We start from the raw sequence: 27,408 nt of genomic DNA on the forward strand, positions 1-27,408 counted from the left end.
ATCAAAATATCATAAAATTATTAAGATATATACATCTTCTGAGGACAATAGATTAAACAATAAACTACATATTCCCGATGTGGGACAAAGAAAACGGGGCTGCATTGTGTGTTCTAACAGGAAAACACCTGGTGGCAGGCGTCAAACCACTGATTACTGTCAAACATGCACTAATCAGCCTGCAATGCATATTGGGGAGTGTTGCAAAACTTATCATACTGTACAAAATTATAAACAATAAAATATTGTTTTTTTTTTTGCAAATATATTCCTCAGTGTCACCCAATTCATATAAGTCCAATATCATTATAATACGTTACTTGGTTCCAAAATTATACTAAATAATACGAGGGTCTGTAAATGCACGTTTCCGCCGCAAAGTAGCATTGAGTAGCTGGTGGCCAATGTCCAGAATGGTTCGGAGTGCAAAGGGTTAAAATGGACTCAATCTTTTTTTTTTCTTTTTTTTTTTTTAAATAGAGGCATGTTTGTTTATTTATTTATTTATTTGTTTGTTTGTTGTTTATACATGCACTGGGTACAGTCAGAAGCGCGGGAGGGTGAGAGAATCCACCAGAGCCAGAGCGGGGAGCAGAGCAGGCAGAAGGACTGAAGTACACTGCTGAGGGGAGCAGCGGGCGGCAGGAGAGGTCTGCGTGCCATGTGGGACCCTCCTCCGGGGGCCGGGAAGCAGCCGGGGATTGAACCGGCGCCCCAGAGGCCGCGGGCAGCTTCGCAACCCAGCGCTCAACCGCTGCGCCACCGGGGAGGCCCTCAATCTTTTTTTTTAATGTGTATTGTACTGTTATTTTTTTTACACAGATTTCTTATTGGGTTCCCCTATATTCCTGTTATAAGTGAAACCATCCGGTATTTTTCTTTTTCCTTCTGGCGTATTTCACTGAGCATAATTCCTTCTAGCTCCATCCATGTTGCTGCAAATGGCCTGAGTTTATCTTTTTTGATGGCTGAGTAATATTCCATTGTGTATATGTACCACATCTTCTTGATCCAGTCATCTATTTTTGGGCATTTATGTTGATTCCAGGTTTCACCTATTGTAAATAGTACTACAATAAACATAGGGGCTCAGGTGGTCTTTTGAATCAATGTTTTTGTGTCCTTTGGGTAGATCCCTAGGAGTGGAATTGCCGGTCGTATCCATTTTTAGTAGATTGAGAAATCTCCACACAGCTCTCCACATTGGTTGGACCAGTTTGCACTCCCACCAGCAGTGCAGAAGAGTTCCTTTTTCACCACATCCTCACCAACATTTGTTGTTGCTTGTTTTTTTGATGTGTGCCATTCTCACTGGTGTAAAGTGATATCTGAGTGTGGTTTTGATTTGCAGTTCCCTGATGATAAGGGATGTTGTACATTTTTTATATTCTTGTTGGCCATTTGCATTTCCTCTTTGGAGAAATGTCTTTGGAGAAATGTTCTTTCCATTTCTCCACTGGATTGTTTATTTTGTTTTTGGTTGAGCCTTGTGATTTCTTTGTGTATCTTTGTGATATCAGTCCCTTATCAGTTGAATGGAGTGCAAAGATTTTTTACCAAATCAGTGGGGTGTCTCTCTGTTTTGGTTAATGTCTGGCTGTAGAGAAGCTTTTCAGTTTGATGTAATCCAGTTGTTTTTCTTTGCCTTCACTATCACTGCTTTGGGTGATGAGTCTTTAAAGATGTTTCTGAGACGTATGTCTTGTAGTGTTTTACCTATATTTTCTTCTACATATATTATAGTTTCAGGTGTAATGTCCTGTTCTTTTATCTGTTTTGAGTTGATTTTTGTGCACGGTGAGAGGTAGTGGTCTAGTTACATTTTTTTGCATGTGGAGGTCCAGTTTTCCCAGCACCATGTATTGAACAAACTGTGTTTCATTGCATATCCTTTGCTCCTTTGTCAAAGATTAGTTGTTCATATAATTGCGGCTTTATTTCTGGGCTCTCTGTTCGGTTCATTGATCTGTGTGTCTGTTTTGGTTCCAATACCAAACTATTTTAATTATTATGGCTTTGTAGTATAGCTTGCAGTTTGGAAGTGTGATGCCACCTTTCTCCTTTGTTTTCATCAGTAGGGCATTGGCTATTCAGTTTTTTGTGGTTCCATATGAATTCTATCAGTATTTGTTCTATTTCTTTTTTTTTTAAAGATGTAATTTTTTTTTTATATACAAGAAATCGGGTACAGGCCAGATGCACGGAGGGTAAGAGGATTCACCAGAGACAGAGCAGGGAACAGAACAGGCAAACTGATGACATACACTGCTGAGGGGAGCAGCAGGCAAGAGGGAGAGGTCTGCCGCACCAGGTGGGACCCTCGCTGGCTGGCCAGGATCAAACTGGCACTGCAGAGGCTGCAGAAAGCTTCACAGCTCAGTGTTCAACTTCCTGTGCCACCAGTGGGAGGCCCAGTATTTGTTGTATTTCTTTGAAGTATGTCATTGAGATTTTTAATGGAATAGCATTGAATCTGCATATTTCTTTAGGGAGGATGACCATTCTAATAATGTTGATTCTTACAATCCATGAGCAGGAGATTTCTTTCCGTTTCTTTGTGTCTACTTCAGTTTCTTTTAACAGTGTTTTATAATTTGCTTTGTAAAGGTCTATCACCTCTTTTGTTAGGTTTAATCCCAAGTATTTGATATTTTTTTTGTTTCAATTATAAAAGGGATGATTTTCTTGATTTCGTCTTCAGACTGTGAATAGGAAGGCTACTGATTTTTGCATGTTGATTTTGTACCCTGCTACTTTACTGAACTGGTTGATTTTTTTTTTTTTTTAATTTATTTATTTGTTTGTTTGTTTGTTTTTTGTTTATACATGCACTGGGTACAGTCAGAAGCGCGGGAGGGTGAGAGAATTCACCAGAGCCAGAGCAGGGAGCAGAGCAGGCAGAAGGACCGAAGTACACTGCTGAGGGGAGCAGCGGGCGGCAGGAGAGGTCTGCGCGCCGTGGGACCCTCCTCCAGTGGCCGGGGAGCAGCCGGGGATCGAACCGGCGCTGCAGAGGCTGCGGGCAGCTTCGCAACCCAGCGCTCAACCGCTGTGCCACCGGGGAGGCCCTGAACTGGTTGATTATTTTGAGTAGTTTTTCTGTGGAGTTTTTAGGGTTCTCTCTATATATTATCATATCATCTGCAAATAGCGTTAGTTTTACTTGTTCTTTCCCTATCTGGATTCCTTGTATGTCTTTCTCTTGTCTTATTGCCCTGGCTAGACCTCCAGTATTATATTGAAGAGCAGTGTTGAGAGAGGACGTCCTTGTCTTGTTCCTGATCTTAAAGGAAAGGCCTTCAGCTTTTCACCATTGAGAATAATATTGGCGGTGGGTTTGTCCTATATGGCTTTTATCATGATAAAGTATGTTCCGTCTATCCTGAGAATTTCAAGGGCCGTCATCATAAATGAATGTTGGACTTTGTCGAATGCTCTCAGCATCTATTCATATGATCATATGTGTTGGAGGCGGCCACCCTGTGCAGTGAGCAGAAGGGCCTTGACCCGAGTCTTTAAGGCATGTGAAAACACATGCGTTTCGGAGGAAATCCTCTGAGTGACAGGACTTGGTGTTGAGAACCTGGAAAGTGACCTGCGTGGAGTCCGGCTTCTACATCTCCACAGTAGAAGTAGAGACAACACTCAACTTTCAAAGTGAAAATGTCCTACACCACGACACCCCACTGTTAAATCAGAGAAAATCAAAAAAAAAGAGAAGATGTGCAGGAGGCCCGAATGACAGAGAATTTGCAAAGGCAACCAAGTTAGGCTTTCCTCTGATTTCCCCCCAGTCACCCTCCTGGAATAGAGAGGAAGTGTTAGGGGGAAAAGGATGTCCTAAAGCTAATTCCATACAGGGCTCCCTAACAGAAGGAAGTGCTCATAATCCTAAACACAAAGACTTCCCACCAAGAACACTCTCTGCTGCACCATTAATCAATTTGAATGTGAATAAAGGCTTCCCAGACAGAGAAGCCAATGAGTTTGTCACCATCAGGTCTGCCTGCCTCACCATAACAACTGACAGGAGTTCATGTACTAGAAAGAAAAAATGAAACACAAACCCTGAGCAAAATCACATGAACAGGAATATTATGCGTCAATGATAAAGCATTGAAAGGAAGGAAGTAAAGGACAGAATAAGGGACAGTGAATATTAGCCCTGGACACCCATGGATACTGTGATATCACAAGATTTTTCTGCAGATAATCCATAAATTGCTTATTTTTTCCAGATTGAGTTGTATATATTTTCCTCCATCTTTCTATTATGTTGTAAGTACCCAATATCCTGTTTTAAACATTTCACTAAAAAAAAAGGCACACAGATTATGTTTTTTTAACACTTCCCAGCATTCATACAAGTTCAAAAAAATATAGAATGGGCCTCCCCTGGAGGCGCAGCAAATGAGCACTGGGCTGCAAAGCTGCCTGCAGCCTCTGAAGCGCCGGTTTGATCCCCGCCTGCCAGCGAGGGTCCCACATGGCACGCAGACCTCTCCTGTTTCGCTCGCTGCTCCCCTCACCAGTGTATTTCAGTCATTCTGCCTGTTCTGCTCCCCACTCTGGCTCTGGTGAATTCTCTCGCCCTCCATGCTTCTGACTGTAAACAGTGCTTTTATAAATAAATAAATATTTAAAAAAATAATTTAGGAAAACAGAAAAAATATTTATAATATATAAAAAAATGACATCAAACTGTGTACATAAGACAAAGCACAGATTATCTCTGACTGACTGAGGAGAGGATCATGACTTAGTCCATAGACTGTTAGCCCTGTTTCTCCCGACCAGACAATCTGAGGAAGCGGCCCTCGTCACGTTGGGGTTGCTCTGCAGCTGAAGAGCCTCACCAGGGCCTGCTTTATGTCCCTATTTCTGAGACTGTAGATGAAGGGGTTCAGCATGGGGGTGACCACCGTGTACATCACCGAGGCTGTTGCACTGTCCCTGGAGTCGTGGGTAGCGGCAGAGCTGAGGTACACGCCGAGCGCCGTCCCGTAGAACAGGGAGACCACGGAGAGGTGAGACCCGCAGGTGGAGAAGGCTTTGTACCTGCCGCTCGCTGAGGAGATTTTCAAAACAGAGGACACAATCTTAGAGTAGGAGAAAAAGACGCCACTGAGAGGAATGGCCCCCAGAATCCCCGCTGCTAAATATATCACCAGCTCATTGAGGAAGGTGTCAGAACAGGCAAGCTGGATCACCTGGTCCAGGTCACAGAAGAAGTGAGGGATTTGCAGCTGTGAGCAAAAGGACAGTCGCAAAACCAGTAAGCTGTGTAACAGAGCATGCAGAAGACTTAACACCCAGGATGCAAGAAGCAGGAGGATGCAGAACTGGGGATACATGATGACCATGTGGTGCAGGGGATGGCAGATGGCCACAAACCGATCGTAGGCCATGGCTGTCAAGAGGAAGTTGTCCACGCTTGCAAAAATTATGAAGAAGAACATCTGGCTGAGACAGCCCGCATAGGTTATGGCTTTGTTTTGCGTCTGGATGTTCAGCAGCATCTTGGGGACGGTGGTGGAGGTGAAGCAGATGTCAGTAAAAGACAGGTTGGCGAGGAAGAAGTACATGGGGGTGTGCAGGTGGGAGTCTGTGACGATGGCCAGGATGATGAGGAGATTCCCAGTGACCGTGACCAAGTACATGGCCAAGAATGCCCAGAAGAGGAGGGGCTGCAGCGAGGCCTCTTCTGAGAGCCCCAGGAGGGTGAAGGCTGTGGGGTGGGTTTGGTTACCTAGCGCCAGGTCGCTGGTGAGCCTGGGGGATGGAGACAGAAGTGATGTAAACTTAACCACAGCAGAGCAATCATGGAATGAGTCTAAATGGGGCGATTTCATTTTAAATACATTCAGTTAATCAATTTCATTTCTTAGAGCTAGTACCTGTTACCGAAATTTTCAAGGCTGTTATGTGACTCACCTTCTCCTGAAACTGAAAATAATTAGCCATTCTTACATCTAATGTAAACATATATCCAACTCAAAATTTTCTTTGAAAATGTCCTAATACATCTTTTAAATACATTTGACCAATTGCATTATGCAAAAATTGTTGGAATCATGGAGAAAAAACAGTGAGACTGACTTTGAAAAATCCTAGCCCTCGGGTGTCCCTGGTGGCACAGGGGCTAAGTCTCAGGGTCACCACTGGGACTGCCTGAGTGTGATCCCCGGCCAGGGAGTGACCCACATGGCGCAGCAGACCTCCCCTGTCTCCCCGCGACTCCCCTCAGCAGTGGATTTCAGTAGATCTGCCTGTCCTGCCCCGCACTCTGTCTCTGGTGAATGCTTCACCCACTTCATCTTTGGCCTGCACCCTAGTTCTTCTGTGCATGCGTAATAAATAAATATTTTTTTTAAGAAAGGAAAAATCCTAGCCTCAAGCAAGTTTTCTTCTGTGTGTGGTCTCGGGGTTATAATATTTCATATGGTGATTACTATTGTTAGGTAAAATAATGTAGTGGGATAAAGAGTTAGAATCAAGAGGAATCTTTTTATAATCACTTCCAATGAACAGACTTTGAACAAAAATATCTGAAGGCAGCAGCATTTATCTATGGAGACATCACATGGCAACAATATACGCATGACAAGAACATTTTGGTTTGGGGAAATAGCCAGAAAAAGATGCAAATATAGGAGTGTTTTTGGCACAGTTACAGATCCACAAAGGAGGGATGTGACCGGAGTGGGTGCTTTAGGTTGGGGGTGAGATGAGAGAGTGGGCAGGAGGCCCCGACATCCTGCTGCCATGTGAAGTTCCTGCACATGACATTGTACATTTGCTGATCTTCTAGTGTGTAGACTGTGTTACGTGTGCTGTGCCTAAGTGTGAACATTATGTATTACATGCATAAATGAGCCCTAATTTAATCCCGCCATAGACTATAGTTTCTTTCCCTCATATTTCTTCTGAATTCTGAATGTTTGGTTATGGAAGACAGCTTCAACTTGGGCGAGGTGTGTAATCTGTTTCCCTTACCTGTAATAAGGCTTATTTCCCTTATTTCCTCCACACTCACACTTTCTGATCCACGCTTAGGGCATTTTGACCTGTGCATTGAGGCAGAGCTGAGAATTGGAATCAAATCACTGAGGACAAGGAAAGTAGGAAGCGTTTTACTTTGCAAAGAGCCACCTATCCAGAATTGTTGCAAAGAAAGTTGTTTCCTCTGCATTTTAAGACACTAGATACCTAAGATCAAAGAACCTTTTCCTGTGTCCATATTTATTGATTCATGTATTCATTTGTAACTGAGGTAGTATTGGGGAACCCCCCCAGATAGTGGCACCATAATGCACCCACCCCCACTCACCCATATTCCACCACCCCAGACCCTTGTGCTTCCTTCCTGCCTTGTTCTTCCCCTTCCCCCCTTCCCGGCTCCCCCTTTGGTGGTTCAGTTCTGTAGTCAGCTGTCAAGGGTGAGTTTCCCAGTTTCTCTTACTCTGTTAATTTAGTTACTTTGTATTCCTGACTGGAAAAAGCTGATTGGCAGATAAATCAAAAGATGATGAATAAAAATAGTGTTTAATATGAGAAGCATCAGGGTCTTTATTTAGAAGTTTAGTGATGTTTCTGTGACCAGAAGTCTGCCATAGGAAATTCGTGTTTATTTTGATGAAGTAACGATAGTTTGCTTTGCAGTATATCATTTCACTAAAAGTTGCATTTTCCAAGAATCTATGCATGATATTCAAGTGTGAAATTAATGTATTCACTATCCTCTGACACCCCACCCTGACTTAGTTTACTTGGGAGTAGTAGATAAATAAATGCATATTGCATGAGCTATGTGAAGAATATGGTCTCACAAAAATAATGACAAGTTGAGAAAGACAGACAGGAAAATGCTAAACTAGTTGTGGAGAACATGCAAGAGGAATTTTCATATCCTGAGACTCACCTCCATTAGGGGGTCAGACCTGAGTTTACATGAGTGAAGTAGAATAGAACAAGTAAAGCCCGTAAGAAAATGTCCAAGTGCATTGTCTAAACACACTGTGGACATTGATTGACTGTTCTGTTCCATCAGTTGTGTGTACGCGTGTACGGGTGTGTGTCGTTTCTGTGTGTGTGTGTGTGGGTAGGTAAGCTTCATCACAGAGTAAAGGCAGGTCTTACTTTACAGGCAGGCATCATCCATACAGGAGAGAAGTATTTAAAAGTCAGTTCTTGCTAATGAGGGAGAGACCCTGTGAGTGAGCCCCAACTGAAGGGCCATGCCGGGTGGAGAACACCTTGTGTCCAGGTGGCCTTGGACACCAGGGCCACCAGGACGACTGACCCGCTGTCATTCCACTCGCCTGTAATGGGGTTGACAGTGGGCTCCTGATCTGAGTGATGTTTTTGTGCCTGTTCCCCCTTATGTGACCACACACTGTGACATGATGCAGAGTGAGAGAGATTGTCCTTCCTCTGGTTTTTGTTTTGTGAAATTGATTCTATGTTTTCCTTGAGCTTTAGGTTTTGATCTCCCTTTGACACAGATAAACTGGTCCTTGTTTTGTTCTTTGTCCGACAACCAGTGGCCTCCCCAGACAATATTCCATAAAACCCTGCTTGTGCCCCAACAGTCTGTCCCTTTCCTCCGTGTTGTTTATTCCTGAGACCTTCATATCCCACATGCGCTATTTCCTTGTGCTCAACCCTCTCTGTCATCATGTAACATCCACATGAGCTGGGACTTCAGCTAATTTGCTCACTTTTGTTATTTCATCATATAGAAACTATGTCAAGGAATTGTAATCCATACAATAAATGGAATAGTGGGAAAAATAAAGCCTGGTTAAATATAACGGGATCAACATGAATGTATTAAGCACAATGGAGCAGAATCTAAGACTTTGGAAGGATAGTTATAACAAGAACTTAATCGCTTCCACTGGTTCTCTAAAAAGTAAATTGGCAAAGACTTGAAAATGAAAATAGGAAATGACACTCTTTCCAAAGCAGTGGAAATTGCAGATCCAAAGCTCTCATTTCTCCTAGAGAAACAACAATGGATTCCATATGCTTGAGGAATAGATCGAGATTGTCCTTTGAATACAGAAGAATGTGATCCAGGAGAGGGAAGGTGGGGGCTGTTTTTAGGAACAAATTGGCTGCCCAGTGTCCCTTTGTCTCTCTTGTATGCAGAAGCTTTTCAGTTCATGTAGCACCACGTGTGGCTTCCTGCTTTTTCATGTCACAAGGAAGTCATTGTCTATGCACATACCAGAGAGCACCTAAATATGTGTTTTCCAGAGGAGACACCTAGATGGTCAGCAAGCACATGAGGGGGTGCTCAGGATCACTCACCAGGGAAATGCAAATCCGAACCAGGGACTGTCACCTCACAGCTGCTGACAGAGCTCCCAGGGAGATGACCAAAGGTCAGCAGTGGGAATGAGGCTCAGAGAACTGTGGGGTGCTGTCAATGGGCTAATACACCTCTTCAGGCACAGAGGGTAAGAGAACAGAGGCTCCTCAAAATAGCAAAGTTAGAGTCCCCCATGATCTGTTCATACATGTACAAAGGAAATGAACACAGGACATTGAAAAGCTATCTGCAATACCATGCTTAGTGAGCAAAATATAGAAATAACCTACAAGTCCATCATGGACAAATGAAAGACATAGTGTGTACATATGTTTATATAAAAATATATGTGCTGTATTATATGTGTACCGATTGCTCTTACTGTCCAAATAAATATACATGGATTATGTCAAACATGGAATGAGTAACACACACGCAAGATATGGTGTTGTTACAGTACACATTCTATATAGTAAAATATCACATGATATCCAGTCAAGAGAAAGAAGGCACCACACAGGCACCTAAGAACATTCTGCTACATGATAGAAGTGGAGTAACTACAGATACTGCTATCACTTCTGGGTGCGCTCCTGAAACAGACTTCAGTTGGTTACAGGGACCGGGGTGGGACAGTTGTAAAAAGTTGTTTCAGGTCTGCAAATCTACTGCATGTGACAGTCAGCAGTGCTTCCCTGCAACCTTCCCAGTTGTGAAGAGATTATTTCTGAAACGTTTTGTGACAAAAATAAATATTAATTTGTGTACTGAGGAGGTGTCAGCTAGTGCTGCAGTGGTCATCATACTGCAATAGGTTACTATATCCAATCAACATGTTTGTCTCCAGCTTGCACACTGTTTCATGTCAACTAAATATCAATGAAAATACAACAGGTCACATCACACATGTGAAGAGACATAGTAATGAGGAAACATAGATGTGACATGAACACAATGTGTATGAGAGCTTAGCACTACTCAGACTGCAAGAACAGCCTGTGTTGAACATGCATAGTGGGACACAAAGGATCGAGTGAGGCCCACACACAAATTGAAAACTTTCAAACATTTTGTACAACAATCTCTCCATATGTGGGGGAATTAACTGCCAAGTATTTATTGTGAAAAGCTCCCATTCTATTTCAATACTTGAAAGAAAACCAGATAAAAAGCTCAGGCTGTAAGTAAGTAAACTGTAAGAATGAGAACAATTTGTAATTGAAAAAGGCAAAATTCTAACAAGCAAAGTTATGGGATTTGCCAGTGCTAGAGTGGTTGTGAGTAAAACTCTTTAGTTTCCCCCAACTGACAGCTCCCCCCACCACAGCTGCTCTGTGAGGTCATCTGCCTCCGTTAGTTTGGATCTCTCCAACATAGATGCCCTGCTCACCACCCCATCCACTCCTGTCAACCCCTTAGTATTTAACACTTTATTTCCTGGTGCCTCAAAATCAAACCTTGTTGGCTGTGTCCTAACTTTGCTGGAACCATGTTAAGCCTCCCACTCCCCGTTCAGTCTCATCCAAACAGATTTTCCTTCCTGTCTCTTCACTGTCAGCACCATCTCTGTATTGTTGAGAGCAGTGGACAGTTTTGATCAAAAATTCAGTAAATTAATTATAAATTGGTGAGTCAGTCAAGCAAGAGAACAAGGGAACCTCTTGCCCCTGGGCCTGTTTTGATCTCTGTGACCTGAGGCAGAACTTCTCAGTTTGCATTTTCTCTGGATCTTTTCCAAGTGCCTGCTGGTCTCTGAGACTCACCTGGGTGGGGGCTGTGAGGGGGGCTTCTCCATGTAGCCATAGGAGTCCCTCCTGGACGCTTGAGGATGGATCTGGGCTGTGTCACAGACAGGATCTCAGGAGGGCGCCAAGGGCTGGTCCATGGGCAGAGGTCGGGCTCCACAGACAGATATCGTGTCCTCTCCGGTCCCGGGTTGGACAGTCTGAGGGACCGAGGGAGACAGGATATTTACTGCCCTCCACGCGGTCTCATTAGCCACACCTCACTCTCCTGCTCCAAGCTCTGAGCTAATGATTTCCCTGTGGACACTAGACTTGGCAAAAGGAAAGTTTATTAATGATTCTCTGATCCCGAGAGACTAGATTAGATCAAGTGCATCCAGTTTTATTACTCCTTGGCCTTCATGCTGTAACCACCCAGCACCCTGTTCTAATTCTGTGTTCAAGTTTTCAAAATGTGCTGGGAATTGCATGGGTATTATAATCAAGATGAAAATGCAAACATTATGCAAGAAAGGAAAAATGATGTAAATAATAGATAAAAAAAAATTAAAAATCTATGCTGAGGATCCCAACTTGACTTGGTGCCCTAGATCATCAAGGCACAAATGTGTTGGGGGCACACACCCCCATCATAAATCCAGTAGTGCTGTTCCTCTCTCATAGAGCAGCAAACCGACTCCTCTATATAATACCTTAGACTCCACACTCCTTGTTTTCATGGAACTTTTGCAAAAGCAAATAGGAATTTCTTTTTTGTTTTCACTTTGATGCGACTGCAGCAGCCTTATGTTTGAATCTCCAGAAGGAAACGCCTGTGTTCCTAACCAGCTAAATGTGCAGGTCCCAGAGTGAAGATTTTGGCAATGGCCGCACTCACTCTGAAGCCCGTGCGCCTCCTCTGACCCCCGAGACTAAGCACGAGTCCTGCTTAGAGCACAGGGAGCTGCTAACACGCTTCCCTGCTTCCAGCGTGAGGTGCTGCCCACAACAGTCCACTCCTGACACCGGGTGTCCCATCCTCACAGGTCACCACGTCATCCAAGCAGAGGTTGACTGAGCAACCTCTAAATCCTGACCAGTCTTCACTGCCAAAGCAGGGCCCGTGACAGCCCCGGGGAGGCAGGAGCAGGCGCCACAATGAACTCCAAGGTAGGGTCGCCCATTGCTCTTCTAGCAGCCAGAGGAAGGGCTTGTGGTGACCTGTGATGACTCGCCTCACTACTGAAAATCTCCTCGGAAGACTATAGAGTTTCCTTAAATTTCTTTTCCTTAGTATCCACTTTGTTGTGAGATTTTCTTGCCTTAGTATCCATAATTTTCCTATCTTGATGTCCACTTTGTTGCCACACAACACAATGGGGATGTTTTCACACCCCGAACAAGGTCTCTATGCACGTTAGGCAGGTTCTGGAAAATAATTCGATGTTACATCAGAGAATCTAATGGCTCACTGGCCTTGCACCAATAGCCTCTCTCTGTCCACCAGATGTGTCCTCACCAGCTGTGTACCTCACGTTGAACTTGGCATGTCTCTGTGGTAGGGAACAGGAGAGGATGTGCCTCAACACCCAGGTTCTTTGTGTGTCTTTAATTGTCAGAATTACGCTGTGCAAATATGTCCTCCCTCTAGTGGGCCCTCCTTGTGCTGTAGTGCTGTGTTCTTGTGCTGCACAGAGCATTTTGGTTGATCCAGTCCCAGTTATTCGTGTTCTCCTTTGTTTCCCTTGCTGCTGGGGATGATTCCACAAACACATCTGAAATTTATTTTGAAGAGTGTTTCACCCACATTTTCTTCTATGTGTGTTATCATTTTGGGTCTTACATCAAAGTCTTTATTCATTTTGTTTATTTAAAGATTCATTTGTTTATGCAGACAAGAGCTTGGGTACAGGTCAGACATGCGGGAGGGTGAGAGGATTCACCAGGGACAGAGTGGGGAACAGAACAGGCAGAGTGACTGAACTGCACTGCTGAGGGGAGGAGCAGCGGGCAAGTCAGGAGAGGTCTGCCGCGCCATATGGGTAGCTCCCTGGCCAGCTGGGGCATCAAACTCCTGTTGAGAGGCTGTGGACAGCTTCACAGTGTGGTGCTTAACCCCGCACCACCAGGCAGGCCCCTTTTATGGATTTTGAATTGATTTTTGTGTGATTTGAGATGGGGTCATCTAGTTTCATTCTTTTGCATGTGTGTGCAGTTTTCCCAATACCATTTACTGATGAGGCTCCTTGCTCCAGTATCTGTTCTTGGCTCCTACTGTGTAGATTTAACTTTTCCTATAAGTCTGGTTAATTTCTGGGATCTTCATTCTATCCCTTTGGTCTCTGTGGCTGTTATTGTTGCCAGACCATTTTGATCATCCAATATTGTTTTAATTACTATGGCTTTATAGTGTAGTTTGAAGTCTGGTATTGTCATAATTTTTCCCCTTGTTGTCAGAGTTGCTTTGCTATCCAGGGTCTTTTGTGGTTCCATATGAATGTCAGTAATGTATGTTTTATTCCATGAAGGTACTGTTGATAACATCATGTGTTGGGTTGACTCTGTATAGTGCTTTGTGGAGGATGTTCATTGTGGCCACCTTGATTCTTCCAGTCCATGAGCAAGAATAACTTTCCATTTCCTTGTGTCTTTTCCGAAAATCAATCAACGTTATCCAACACATCAACAAAAAGAAATCTAAAAACCATATGATAATATCAATAGATGCCGAGAAAGCTTTCGACAAAGTGCAACACCCATTCATGATAAAAGCCCTTGAAATTCTTGGGATACAAGGAACATACCTCAACATCATAAAGGACATATACGACAAGCCAACAGCCAATATCATTCTCAATGGTGAAAAGCTGAAAGCAATTCCATTAAGATCTGGAACAAGACAAGGATGTCCACTCTCACCACTGCTTTTCAATATAATACTGGAAGTCCTAGCCAGAGCAATAAGACAAGAGAAAGACATCCAAGGAATCCAAATAGGAAAAGAAAAAGTCAAACTATCACTATTTGCAGATGATATGATCATATACATAGAGAACACCAAAAACTCCATAGAAAAACTAATTGAACTCATCAATCAGTTCAGCAAAGTGGCAGGGTACAAAATCAACATGCAAAAGTCAGAAGCCTTCCTATACACTAACAATAAATCTGAATAAGAAGAAATGAAAAAAAAAAATCCCCTTTATTATCGAAACAAAAAAAATCAAATACTTGGGAATAAATCTAACAAAAGAGGTAAAGGACCTATACAAAGAAAACTATAAAATACTGTTAAAAGAAATAGAAGAAGATACAAAGAAATGGAGAGACATCCCCTGCTCATGGATTGGAAGAATAAACATTATTAAAATGGCCATCCTACCAAAAGCAATATACAGATTCAATGCTATTCCAATAAAAATTTCAATGTTATTCTTCAAAGAAATAGAACAATTATTGATGAAATTCATATGGAATCACCAAAAACCCCGAATAACCAAAGCTCTCCTGAAAAAAAAAGAAGGGAATGGAGGCATCACACTCCCAGATTTCAGGCTATACTACAAAGCCATAATCATCAAAACTGCATGGTATTGGACACAAGGACACAAGGACCAATGGAATCAAATAGAAAATCTAGAAATAAACCCACAGATTTATGGTCAACTAATCTTTGACAAAGGAGCAAAGAATATGCATTGGAGCAAAGAAAGTCTGTTCAATAAATGGTGCTGAGAAAACTGGGTCGCTACATGCAAAAGAATGAAGCTTGACTACTATCTTTTAATAGAGTCTTAACAGTTTTCTTCTCACAGGCCATTCACATCCTTTCTCAAATTTCCTAACTACATTTTTAACTTTTATTTATTTTGGTGTGATTGTAAATGGGATCATTTTCTTATTTTTTCACTTTCTTACTCATTGTTCATTTATAGGATGGAGCTGGTTTTGTTTATTTTTATTTCCTGCCACTTTAACTGAGCTGGTTTATTGCCTCAATTAGATCCAACATCCATGTATGCTGAAAACCCTAAAATATGGGCATAAGTGGAACTCATCCTCAAATAATAAACATTATTTCCAGGTATTTATTTCTCTAAACATCCATCTGAATATTCCTTTATTATATCCACACTATTAGACACCAGAAAACAGACTTAGGGCATCTTTTTAAAAAATAATGTAAGGCAGCAGTGGAAGCTTGTGTAATGTTTTGTGTATTATGTGTAAAGAGACCCATGCAGTATGTGTGCCTAATTTCTTATGTGTCCTGTAATTCCTTAATTTTATATTTAATTTTATAATACAAAAAATCATTATTCACTTTGAAATGTAAGTTCATTTTAATACAAAGCTGTTTATTAAAGGAGACACTCCCATTACATTCTTTCTGATTTCTTTGAATTTAGCTTTTATTTATTGAACTGAAGTAACCTTGCATTATAATGTTATATAAATTTCAGGTATGCATGATTATTCATCATCATGTGTATATGCTACATTAAGTTCACTGCCAAAAGTTTAACTTTGTCTTTCATTAGACCTTTGTCCTCTGTTTCTAATTAATCACCTCCCTTTGCTCATTTTCTGTGAGCCACTAAAAGTTCTTATATAGTCCAAAAGTATAGTTTGTTTTATTTACATCATCTGTTTATTTGTTTTCTTTATCACATATGATATGACATTTGACTGTGTGCTTGGCTTGTATCAGTAAGGATAATTTCTCGTGCAAATGGCACAATTTCATCTTTTTAATATGTAAATAGTATTCCATGATATACATATACCACATCTTTTTTTTCCATTTGTGGATCACTTGGATTGTTTCTACCTCTTGGCTGTTGTGAAACCACTGAAGTGAATGTGGGTGGCACACACCTCTGTAATGTGTGGTTTTTGTGTGTATTTTCCTGCCAAATACTCAGAAGTGAGACAATTGGATCAAAGGGAACTTATATTCTTAAATTTTTAAGTATTTTACATATTGCTTTCCATAGTGTTGATAGTGGATAGTAGATAAAAACTTGGATTGTTTCTACCTCTTGGCTATTGTAAGTACCACTGCAGTGAACATGGCTGGCACAGACCTCTTTCAATTAGTGTTTTTTTTTCAGTGTATTTTCCAGATAAGTAACCAGAAGTGAGACAATTGGAACTTAGGGAACTTAGCATTTGCAACCAGGTGCCTCAGTGGACGGCAGGGATGGTGGCTGTGGTGTGGTCATTGCCTGTGGTCATTGCCTGTGGCCACAGCTGTGCAATGGGCACACAGCCCACGTAGGTGCCTCTTTTGTATCCAGACCAGCTGAGTCCAGAGATGGAACCCTGTGGACAATCCCAGCTCCATCAGCAGGAGACTCAATCCATGGCAGGAACAACCAGAAGGAGGTGGGGAGGGAGGTGAGGACAACTGAAGACCAATTGGAGCTTCTGTGGAGGGAGGGGGGAGGAGGTGGAGGTGACAGAGTTCACTTCTCAACAGACTTAGACAACATTGAAATCCAGACTCCCCACTGCCCACCTCACGCCAAGGTAAACTAGAAGAGAAACAATCAAACTGACCCCCAGCACCCCAGCTGTACACCGGGAAATGAGGTGACAAAAATACTTAGAAATCAAGGAACATCCAAGCACAGGAAGGAAAAAAAGTAGCAGAACAGAAGTTCTGGCTCATAAATACGGGAGCGAGAAGCAGAGGAGTCTCAGTGACGTGGAGCAACAACATTAGATACACCCGTGAGCTATGGGAGGTGACTCAGGGCAGACAGGCAGCTGCGAGACCTTAGAGAGAAAATAAAAGAACCGGAGGGTCTTCACCGAAGAGATGGACAATATTAAAGGAACACAAAAGAGTCTCCGAATGTAAATGAACACAAATATAAAGAAAGTTTTATATAGAATTAAACGGGCAGACATAATAACTTCAGAAATGGAGGATCCCAGTATATACATGACCCAATTAGGAAAACAGAGAGATGAGACAAGGACACAGGAAAAATAAGGAAACACTACAAACAATGTCAGACGCAATTAGAAGTGGAAACATGAGGACAGTGGATAATCCAGAAGGTGAAGCTGAAGGAGGGAGGGATGCTTTTCAAAAAAAAGTCATAGCTGAGAATTATCCAAACCTAGAGAATGAAATAAGCACGAATATCCAGGAAGTAGTGATAACATCCACATATCAAAGTGAAATGACCTACAACATGACACCCCACAGTTAAATTATAAAAAATCAGAAAAAAAGAAAAAAAATACAGGATACCTGAAAATAAGAGAATTTGCAAAGATCACCAAAGTAGGCTTTCCTCAGATTTTTCACCTGTCACTGTCCAGGAAAACAGAGGAATGATGTGTTCATAATCCTAAATACAAAGACTTCCCGCCAAGAATACTCCACCCTGCAGAATTATTCCATTATGAGTATGAATGAAAGCTTCCCCAGGCAGAGAAGCCAGTGGAGTTTATCACTGTCAGGTCTGCCTGCCTCACCATAAAAGCTGACAAGAGTTCTTCTACAAGAAAGAAAAAATTAAACACAAACCCTGAGCAAAATGACATGAACAGGAGTATTATGGGTCAACAACAAAGCACTGAAAGGAAGGAAGGAAGTTACGGAAGTAGGGACAGCTGAATAGTAACCCTGGACAATCATGGATGCTTTGACAAGACACGGCTTTTCTGCAGATAATCCGTATGTAGCTGTTTTTATCAGATACAGTTGTATGTATTTTTCTTCCATTTCTATTATTTTGTATGTACCCAATTTTGTTTTAACATTTTACGAAAGAAAAATTCAGCAATTATATTTTTATTAATACTGAACCCATTATTCAGGCCAGTTAAAAATAATTAAGGTAATACAGAAAACATATTTATAATATAAAAAACACTGATGTCAAACTCTGTACATAAGAGAAACCACAGATTATCTCTGACTGACTGAGGACAGGACCATAACTTAGTCAGTGGATCATGAGTCCTGCTGCTCCCGACCAATCAATCTGAGGAAGTGGCCCCCCGTCACGTTGGGGTTGCTCTGCAGCTGAAGAGCCTCACCATGGCCTGCTTTATGTCCTTGTTTCTGAGACTGTAGATGAAGGGGTTCAACATGGGGGTGACCACCGTGTACATCACCGAGGCTGTTGCACTGTCCCTGGAGTCGTGGGTAGCGGCAGAGCTGAGGTACAGGCCAAGCCCCGTTCCGTAGAACAGGGAGACCACGGAGAGGTGAGACCCGCAGGTGGAGAAGGCTTTGTACCTGCCGCTCGCTGAGGAGATTTTCAAAACAGAGGACACAATCTTAGAGTAGGAGAAAAGGATGCCACTGAGAGGGATGATCCCCACAACCCCTGCTGCTAAATATATCACCAGCTCATTGAGGAAGGTGTCAGAACAGGCAAGCTGGATCACCTGGTCCAGGTCACAGAAGAAGTGAGGGATTTGCAGCTGTGAGCAAAAGGACAGCCGCAAAACCATTAAGCTGTGTAACAGAGCATGCAGAAGACTTAACACCCAGGATGCAAGAAGCAGGAGGCCGCAGAACTGGGGGTTCATGATGACCATGTAGTGCAGGGGATGGCAGATGGCCACAAACCGGTCGTAGGCCATGGCTGTCAGGAGGAAGTTGTCCAGTCCTCCAAAGAGTAAGAAGAAAAACACCTGGCTGAGACAGCCCGCGTAGGTGATGGCTTTGTTCCGTGTCTGGATGTTCAGCAGCATCTTGGGGACGGTGGTGGAGGTGAAGCAGATGTCGGCAAAGGACAGGTTGGCGAGGAAGAAGTACATGGGTGTGTGCAGGTGGGGGTCCGTGAGGATGGCCAGGATGATGAGGAGATTCCCCGTGACCGTGACCAAGTACATGGACAAGAATGCCCAGAAGAGGAGGGGCTGCAGCGAGGCCTCTTCTGAGAGCCCCAGGAGGGTGAACGCTGTGGGGTGGGTTTGGTTTCCTGGCGCCAGGTCGCTGGTGAGCCTGGGGGATGGAGACAGAAGTGATGGAAACTTAACCACAGCAGAGCAGTCAAGAAATGAGTTTAAATGGTGTGACTTCATTTTAAATCCTTTCAGTTAATGAATTCAATGTTATCGAGCCAGTGCCTCTTACCTGATGCTGAAAATAATTACCATTGGAACATCTAATACAAGCAATTTTCCAAGTCAAAATTTTCTTTGAAAATTTCCTGAGTTCTTCTTTTAAATACATTTGGCTAATTATATTATCCAAGTATTGTTGGAATCATGAAGAAAAAGCAGTGAGACTGACTTCGAAAAAGCCTAGCCCTAGGGCCTCCCTGGTGGCCTAGAGGTTAACTCTCAGCACTATGCAACATCCTGTGCCCAATCCCCAGCCAGGGAGCTACCCACATGGTGCAGCAGACCTCTCCTTTCCACCAACTGCTCCCCTGCAGTGTATTTCAGTAGATCTGACTGTCCTAATCCCCACTATGTATCCTGTGAGTCCTCTTACCCCCCACACCTCTGGTCTGTATCCCAGATGTTCTATGCATACATAATAAGTAAATAAATCCTATAGAAAAAAAAAGACAAAGGAAAATCCTAGCCCCAAACAAGCTTTCTTCTAAGTATATATGTGGTCTTGCTAAATAATATTTCATATGGTGATTATTTTGTTAAGTAAAATAATGCAGTTGCATGAAGAGGTGGATTCTAGAGGAAACGTGATCATCACTTCCGATTATGAGTCTTTGAACAAAATTTTGAAGTCAACAGGATTTTTTTTATATAAAGGAGCCATCACGTGGTAACAATATATGCATGAGGACATTGGGCTTGGGGACATAGCCAGTGTTCCTGGCAGTTACAGAACCAGAAGTAGGGGTGTGACAGGAGGGGCACTCCAGGTAGGGGGTGAGAGGAGAGGTTGGCAGGAGGCCCTAACATCCTGCTGCCATGTGAAGTTCCTGCCTGTCACATTGTACATTTGCTGATCTTCTAGTGTGTAGGTTGTGTTACATGTGCTGTGCCAAACTGTAATGCCTTTCCCTCACATTTCATCTAAATTCCGAATGCTGGATTGTAGAAGACAGCTTCATTGGGACAGATGTCCAATCTGTGCTTCCTTTACCTGTAATAAGGATTATTTCCCTTATTTCAGCCACACACACACTTTCTGATCCACTTTTAGGGCATTTTGTCCTGTGCATTGAAGCACAGCTGAGAATTGTAAATCAAATCACTGAGGACAAAGAAAACAGGAAGTGTTTAGTTTTCAAAGAATCAGCTCTCCAGAAATGTTGTAAAGAAAGTTGTTATTTACCTCTGCATTTTTACACACGGGATACCTAAACACACAGAAACTCGCCCTGTATCCCTATTTATTTATTCATTTACTTTTTGTAACTGAGATAGTATTGGGGAACCCCCACCAGGTATTGCCACCATAGTGCACACACCCCCACTCACCCATGTTCCACCACTGCAGACCATTGTGCTTCTATCTCTCTTTGTTCTTCCCCTTCCCCCAGTATCACCCCTTTGTGTCTCAGCTCTGTAGTCAGCCATCAAGGGTTAGTTTTTCACGTTGTCTTAATCTGTTAATTTATTTACTTTATAGTCCACATATTAGTCACACCATCTTTTGCTTTATCATGACTTATTTCACCTAACATTATTTTTTCACGCTCCATTCATGTTGGCACAATGGCATGAGTTCATCTTTCCCATTGCTGTGTGGTAATCCATTGTGTGTATCCACTACATCATCTTGCTCTATTCATATGTTAGGATGTTTCAACTATAATAAATAGTGCTGCAATAAACATGGGAGTGCAGGTTTTTCAAATTAGTTTTTTGAATATTGTGGACAGATGCCTGGGAGTGCAATGACTGGGTCCAATGGCAGATCCATGTTTACTGTGTGAGACGTGTCCTCACTGCTCTCTGTGAGGGCTGGGCCAGGCTGCACTCCCACCCACGGCGAGTGTGGCCCACTGCCCTGCATCTGAAGAGCATCCCGTCAGAGTCAGTTCCTTTGCACCATCTGCTTCTTGGCAGGCCCCAGTTACCCTCAACTCTGACTGGACTAAGCTGATTGGGAGATAATTGAGTAGATGATGAATGCAAATAGAGTTTAATAGTAACAGTGACGGGGTCTCCCAACAAGTTTGGTGATGTATCAGAAATCTGCCATAGGAAATTTAATTCTTGTGTATATTGATGAACTTTATGATAAAATGGTTTTGTGATATATCATTTCTCTTAAAGTGGCAGTTTCCAGGAATATCTCCATGATAGTAAGTGAGAAATTAATGTATTCACTATACTCTGACACCTCACCCTGATTTCCTTTAGTTGGGAATAGTAGATAAATAAATACATATTACATGAGCTACATGAACAATATGGTCTCACATAAAATAATGACAAGTTGAGAAAGACAGACAGGGAAATGCTTGTGGAGAACACACAAAAGGAATTTTCATATCCTGAGACTCACACCATTAGGGGGTTAGACCTGGGTTTACATGAATGAAGTAGAATAAAAAAAGTAAAGCCCGCAAGAAAATATCCGAGTGCATTGTCTGAACACACCGTGGACATTGATTAACAGTTCTCTTCCATCAGTTTTGTGTACCTGTGTATGTGTGTGTGTCATTTCTGTATTTATGTGTGGGTAGGTAAGCTTCATCACAGAGTAAAGACAGGTCTGACTTTAGGCCACAGTAAGAGGAATCTGGCATCATCGCATACAGGAGAGAAGTATTTGAAAGGTCTTTTCTTGCTAATGAGGGAAAGACCATGTGAGTGAGGCCCCAACTGAAGGGCCAGGCTGGGTGGAGAACCATTACCTTGGACACCAGGGCCCCCAGGCCGACTGTCCCGCTGTCACTCCACTCACTTGTAATGGGGTTGCTTTTTCATGTTGCAAGGAAGTCATTGCCTATAGAAATACCAGAGAGCACCTAAATATGTGTTTTCCAGAGGAGACACCTAGAATGATCAGCAAGCACATGAGGAAGAGCTCAGGATCACTCACCAGGGAAATGCAAATCCAAACCAGGAGCTGTCACCTCACAGCTGCTGACAGAGCTCCCAGGGAGATGACCAAAGGTCAGCACTGGGGTGGGGCGCAGAGAGCCTGGGGTGCTGTCAGTGGCTAATACACTTCTGCAGCCAAGGAGGAAAAGAGAACAGTGGAGCCTCAAAATAGCAAAGTTAGACACCCTGTTACAAAAGCCATGAAAACAGGGCATCATAAAGCTCTCCACATCCCCTTGTTTATTGAGCTAAAATTTAGAAATAACCTGCAAGTCCATCCGTGGATGAATATAACAAATAATGTGTACACGTATAGATATAAAATATATAGGCCTTATATTCATATAGGATTGCCCTTAATTGTCCAAATAAATATACATGGATTATATAAAACATATAATGTGTAATACACACACAGGATATTGTGTTACTATAATACACATTCTATATAATAAAATATCTATATAATGAAATATCCAGTCAAGAGAAGAAGGACACCCTGCCTTGTTTGACAACCTGAGCACCTAAGAACGTTCTGCTATGTGACAGAAGTCAGAGAACTAGAAATACTGCTTATCACTTCTGTTGTGCTCCTAAAACAGACTTAAATTTGTGACCCGGAGCGGGTGGGGTTTTGAAAGAAGTTGTTTCAGGACACAAACTTGAAGCTGGAGGATGAATAAGGTTCTGAAATCTACTGCATTGTGCCATAGTCAGCAGTGCTTTCTTACAACTTTCTAAGTTTTCGAGAGATTATCTCTGAATCATTTTGAGACAAAAGTAAATATTCAATGTGTTTATGGATGGAGGTGTTAGCTAGTGCTGCAGTGATAATCCTATTGCAAAATGTAAATAAATCAACATGTTTTTCTCCAACTTACACGTTGTTTCAATTCAATTAAATCTCAGTGAAAATATGACAGATGAAACTACAAAAGTGAGGAGACAGAGTAAGGAGGAAAAACAGATGCGACATGAACACAAGGTGTATGAGAGCTTAGTACCACTAAGATGGCAAGAAAACAGCCGATGTTTAAAATACATCGTGGGACACAAAGGCTAGACTGAGGCCCACACAAAACTGAAAACTTTGAATCATTTTGTCCAACAATCTCTATATACATGGGAGAATTAACTGCAAAAAAATTATTACTTTGAATACTCCTAATTTGTTTGAATATTTGAATCACAAACCAGAATAAAAAAATCAGAACCGTTGGGTAAATGAACTGTTAGAATGAACAAAATTTATAATAGAAAAAAGCAAAATTCTAACAACCAAAACTGTGCAGATTTGCCAGTGCTAGAGTGGTTGTGAAGTAAAACTCCTTAGTCTCCCCCAACAGACATTCAAGAAAAAGGATGACTTCTGTGAGCACCTGCTATGAGGGACACTACACACTGTTCCTCTCCTCAGCTGCTCTGTGAGGTCATCTGCCTCCATTACTCTGGATCTCTCCAATACAGATGCCCTGCTCATCACCTCATCCACTCCTGTCATCCCCTTCACATTTAATACTTGATTTCCTGCTGCCAAAACTCCACACCTTCCTGAATCTGTCCTAACATTGTTGGAACCACGTTAAGCCCCCACTCCCACTTCAGTCTCATCCAAACAGATTCCTTCCTGTCTATTCCTTGTCAGCATGATCCGTGTATTGTGGAGAGCAGTGGGCAGTTTTGAGTCACAAATTAAGTAAATTAATTATAAAGTGACGAGTCAGTCAAGCAAGAGAACAAGGGAACCTCTTGTCCCTGGGCCTGGTTTGATCTCTGTGACCTGAGGCAGAACTTCTCAGTTTGCATTTTCCCTGGATCTGTCCCAAGTGCCTGCTGGGCTCTGAGACTCACCTGGGTGGGGGCTGTGAGGGGAGCTTCTCCATGTAGCCGTCGGAGTCCCTCCTGGACGCTTGAGGATGGATCTGGGCTGTGTCACAGACAGGATCTCAGGAGGGCGCCACGGGCTATTTCCTGGGCAGAGGTCGGGCTCCACAGACAGGAATCATGTCCTCTCCGGTCCCGGGTTGGACAGTCTGAGGGACCGAGGGAGACAGGGTATTTACCGCCCTCCACGCGGTCTCATTAGCCACACCTCACTCTCCTGCCCCAAGCTCTGAGCTCATGATTTCCCTGTGGACACTGGACTGGATGGAAGGAAAGTTTCTTAATGATTCCTGATCCCAAGAAACTAGATTAGATGTCAAGTGCATCCAGTTTTGTTACTCCTTTTTCATGAACTCCTGCACCTTCCAGAGCTGTAACCACCCAGCACCTTATTCTCACTCTGTGTTCAAGTTTTCCAAATGTCTTTGCCTAAGGATCCCATCTTGACTTGACGCCTTAGATCATCAAGTCACAAATATTTTGGGGGCACAGACCCCCCCTTATGCCCAATAGTGCTATTCCACTCTAATTAAGCAGAGAACTGAGATCCTTTATGTAAAACCTTAGACACCACACTCCTTGTTGTCGTGGCACTTTTGCAAAAGCAAATAGGAATTTTTTTTTGTTTTTATTGTGATGTGACTGCAGCAGCCTTATGTTTGAAACACCAGAAGGAAATTACTTTGTTCCTAAACAGTTAATATTCAGGTCCAAAGAGCAAAGATTTTTGTAACTTCCAACTCACTCTGAAGCCCGTGCACCTCCTCAGCCCCACAAAGAGTAAGCAGGTGTCCTGCTTAATAGCACAGGGAAGTGCTAACATGCTGTACCGCTGGCAGCAGGGGGCACTGCCCACTCCTGACATGGGCCTCACAGTCCTCACAGGTCACCATCATCATCCCAAGCAGCAGTTGTCTGAGCAAACTGTAAATTGTGCCCAGACTTCACTGTCAGACCAGGGTCCGTGACAGCCCCAGTGAGCAGGAGCAAGCGTGACAACGAACTCCATGACAACGAACTCCAAGTGAGGGTCTCCAGTTGCTTTTCTAGCAGCCAGAAGAAGGGCCTGTGGTGACCTGTGATGACTCGCCTCAGTACTGAAAATCTCCTTGGAAGACTATAGACTTACCTTAACTTTCTTGTCCTCAGTGTCCACTTTGTTGCCACACAACACAATAGGGATGTTTTCACACCCCAGCAGGTCTACCTGCAAGTTAGGCAGGTTCCGGGAAATAACTCGATGTTACATCAGACAATCCAGTGGCACATGGGTTTGCACCAATAGCCTCTCTCCGTCCACCAGATGTGTCCTAACCAGCGGGGCACCTCATGTTGAGCTTGGCACGTCTCTGTGGTGTGGAACAGGAGAGGAAGGGCCTCAACACCCAGGTTCTTTATGTGTCTTAATTTGTCAGAATAACGCTGTGCAAATACATCCTCCCTTCAGTAGTCTGAGTGAGTGTTACCCTGCTGTTTTCTTGGACTGTACAGCAGCATTTGGGTTGATATAGTCCCAATTATTTATGTTCTCCTTTGTTTCCTTTGCTGCTGGGGAGGATTCCCCAAACACATCTGAAATTTATATTATAGAGTGTTTTGCCCAAGTTTTCGTCTATGTGTGTTATAGTTTGAGGTCTTACATCAAAGACTTTTATTTATTTTGAATTGATTTTTGTGTCTTTTGAGATAGAGAAATCTAGTTTCATTCTTTTGCTCGTGTGCCCACTTTTCCCAATATCATTTCCTGACGAGGCTTTCCTTGCTCCAGTGTACATTCTTGGCTCAAATTTGTAGATTAAGTGTTCCTAGAAGTCTGGTTTCATTCTGGGGTCTTGTTTCTATCCCATTGGTCTCTGTGTCTGATAAAATTCCCGTACCATTTTAATTATCCAGTATTATTTTAATTATTATAACTTTATAATACAGTTTGAAGTCTGGTATTGTAATAATGAAGTTTTCCCATTTTTGTCAGAGTTTCTTTGCTTTCCAGGGTCTTTTGTGGTCCTGTATGAATTTCGGTCATGTATATTTTATATTTTAAAGTGGGTCATTGATAATTCCAGGTGATTGTGTTGACTCTTTGTAGTGCCTTGTGGAGGATGGTCATTGTGGCCACATTGATTATTCCAGTCCATGAGCAAGAAATAACTTTCCATTTCTTTGTGTCTTTTTGTATCTCTTTTGACAGAGTCTTACAGTTTTCTTTATTCAGGCCCTTTTCATTCTTTGTTAAGTTTACTAAATAAGTATTTATCTTTTATTTATTTTGGTGTGATGGTAAGACGGATCGCTTTATTGATTTCTTTCTCACCTAACTCATTGTTTATATATAGGAAGGCAGCTGATTTTTTTTTAGATTTATTTATTTATTTATACAAGCACTGGGTATAGTCAGAAGCACGGGAGAATGAGAGAATTCACCAGAGCCAGAATGGGGAGCAGAACAGGCAGATTGACGAAATACACTGCTGAGGGAAGCAGCGGGCGTGACAGGAGCGGTCTGTTGTGCCATGTGGGACCCTCGCGGGCTGGCCGGGGATCGAACCAGCGCTGCAGAAGCGGCTGAGGGCATCTTCATAGCCCAGCACTCAACTGCTGCAGAAAGGCAGCTGATTTTGTTTGCGTTTATATCTTGCCACTTAAACTGCACTGGTTTATTGTTTCAGTTAGATCCAACATCCATGTAGCCTGAAAACCCTAAAAACTGGACATAAATGGAACTCATCCTAAAATAATAAACACTATTTCAGACACTTATTTCTTAAAACATCCATCTGAATATTGGTTTATTATTCCCACAATATTATACGCAAGAAAACATACTTTGGACCATCTTTTTTAAAAATAATTTAAGAAAGCAGTTGAAGCTTGTGTAATATTTTGTGTTTTATGTATAAAATACCATACAGTATGGATGCCTAATTTCTTATAGCTCCTCTCATTCACTATTTATACATTTTATTTTATACTATAAAATAAGTTTATTATTCACTTTGAAACATAAGTTAATTTTAATGCAAAGCTATTTATTAAATGAGACACACCCATTAAATTCTTTTCCATTTCCTTTGAGTTTGGCTTTTAATTTTTTAAATTGAAGTAACCTTACATTATAATATTATATAAAAATCAGGTATGCATGATTATTCATCAACATGTATATGTAGCATTATTCACTGCTAAAATTTCAAATTCATCTTTCATTATACCATTTCCCTCTTTTTCTGATTAACCCCCCCCTTCCCACATGTTTCTGTTAGCCACTAATTGTTCTTACATAGTCCAAAAGTATATTTTGTTTTATTGACATGACTTGCTTATTTGTTTTCTTTATCTCATATGAGTGAAATCATATGTCATTTGACTTTCTCTGTTTGGCTTATTTCAGTAAGGGCAATTCTGTTGTTATCCTCTGTTGCTGCAAATGGTGCAATTTCATCTTTTAATACCTAAATTGTATTTCAACATTACATAAGTGTTTCC

General features: G+C 42.2%; 2 protein-coding genes across 2 annotated transcripts; both read right to left on the reverse strand.

Moving 5' to 3' along the window:
• Positions 1 to 4,820: 4,820 nt before the first annotated feature.
• On the reverse strand, positions 4,821 to 5,879 carry LOC311180658 (olfactory receptor 7A10-like; the record flags this gene model as incomplete). Its single annotated transcript, XM_084248572.1, has 1 exon — positions 4,821 to 5,879. The coding sequence occupies exon 1, from the start codon at positions 5,850 to 5,852 to the stop codon at positions 4,821 to 4,823; it is 1,032 nt and encodes a 343-aa protein (XP_084104698.1). The 5' UTR covers positions 5,853 to 5,879.
• A 12,184-nt stretch (positions 5,880 to 18,063) lies between these two features.
• LOC311180659 (olfactory receptor 7A10-like) lies at positions 18,064 to 18,903 on the reverse strand (the record flags this gene model as incomplete). Its single annotated transcript, XM_084248573.1, has 1 exon — positions 18,064 to 18,903. The coding sequence occupies one exon, from the start codon at positions 18,901 to 18,903 to the stop codon at positions 18,064 to 18,066; it is 840 nt and encodes a 279-aa protein (XP_084104699.1).
• Positions 18,904 to 27,408: the final 8,505 nt, after the last annotated feature.

Source organism: Talpa europaea (genome assembly GCF_964194135.1).
Source record: "Talpa europaea genome assembly, chromosome: 12".
NCBI lineage: Eukaryota > Metazoa > Chordata > Mammalia > Eulipotyphla > Talpidae > Talpa > Talpa europaea.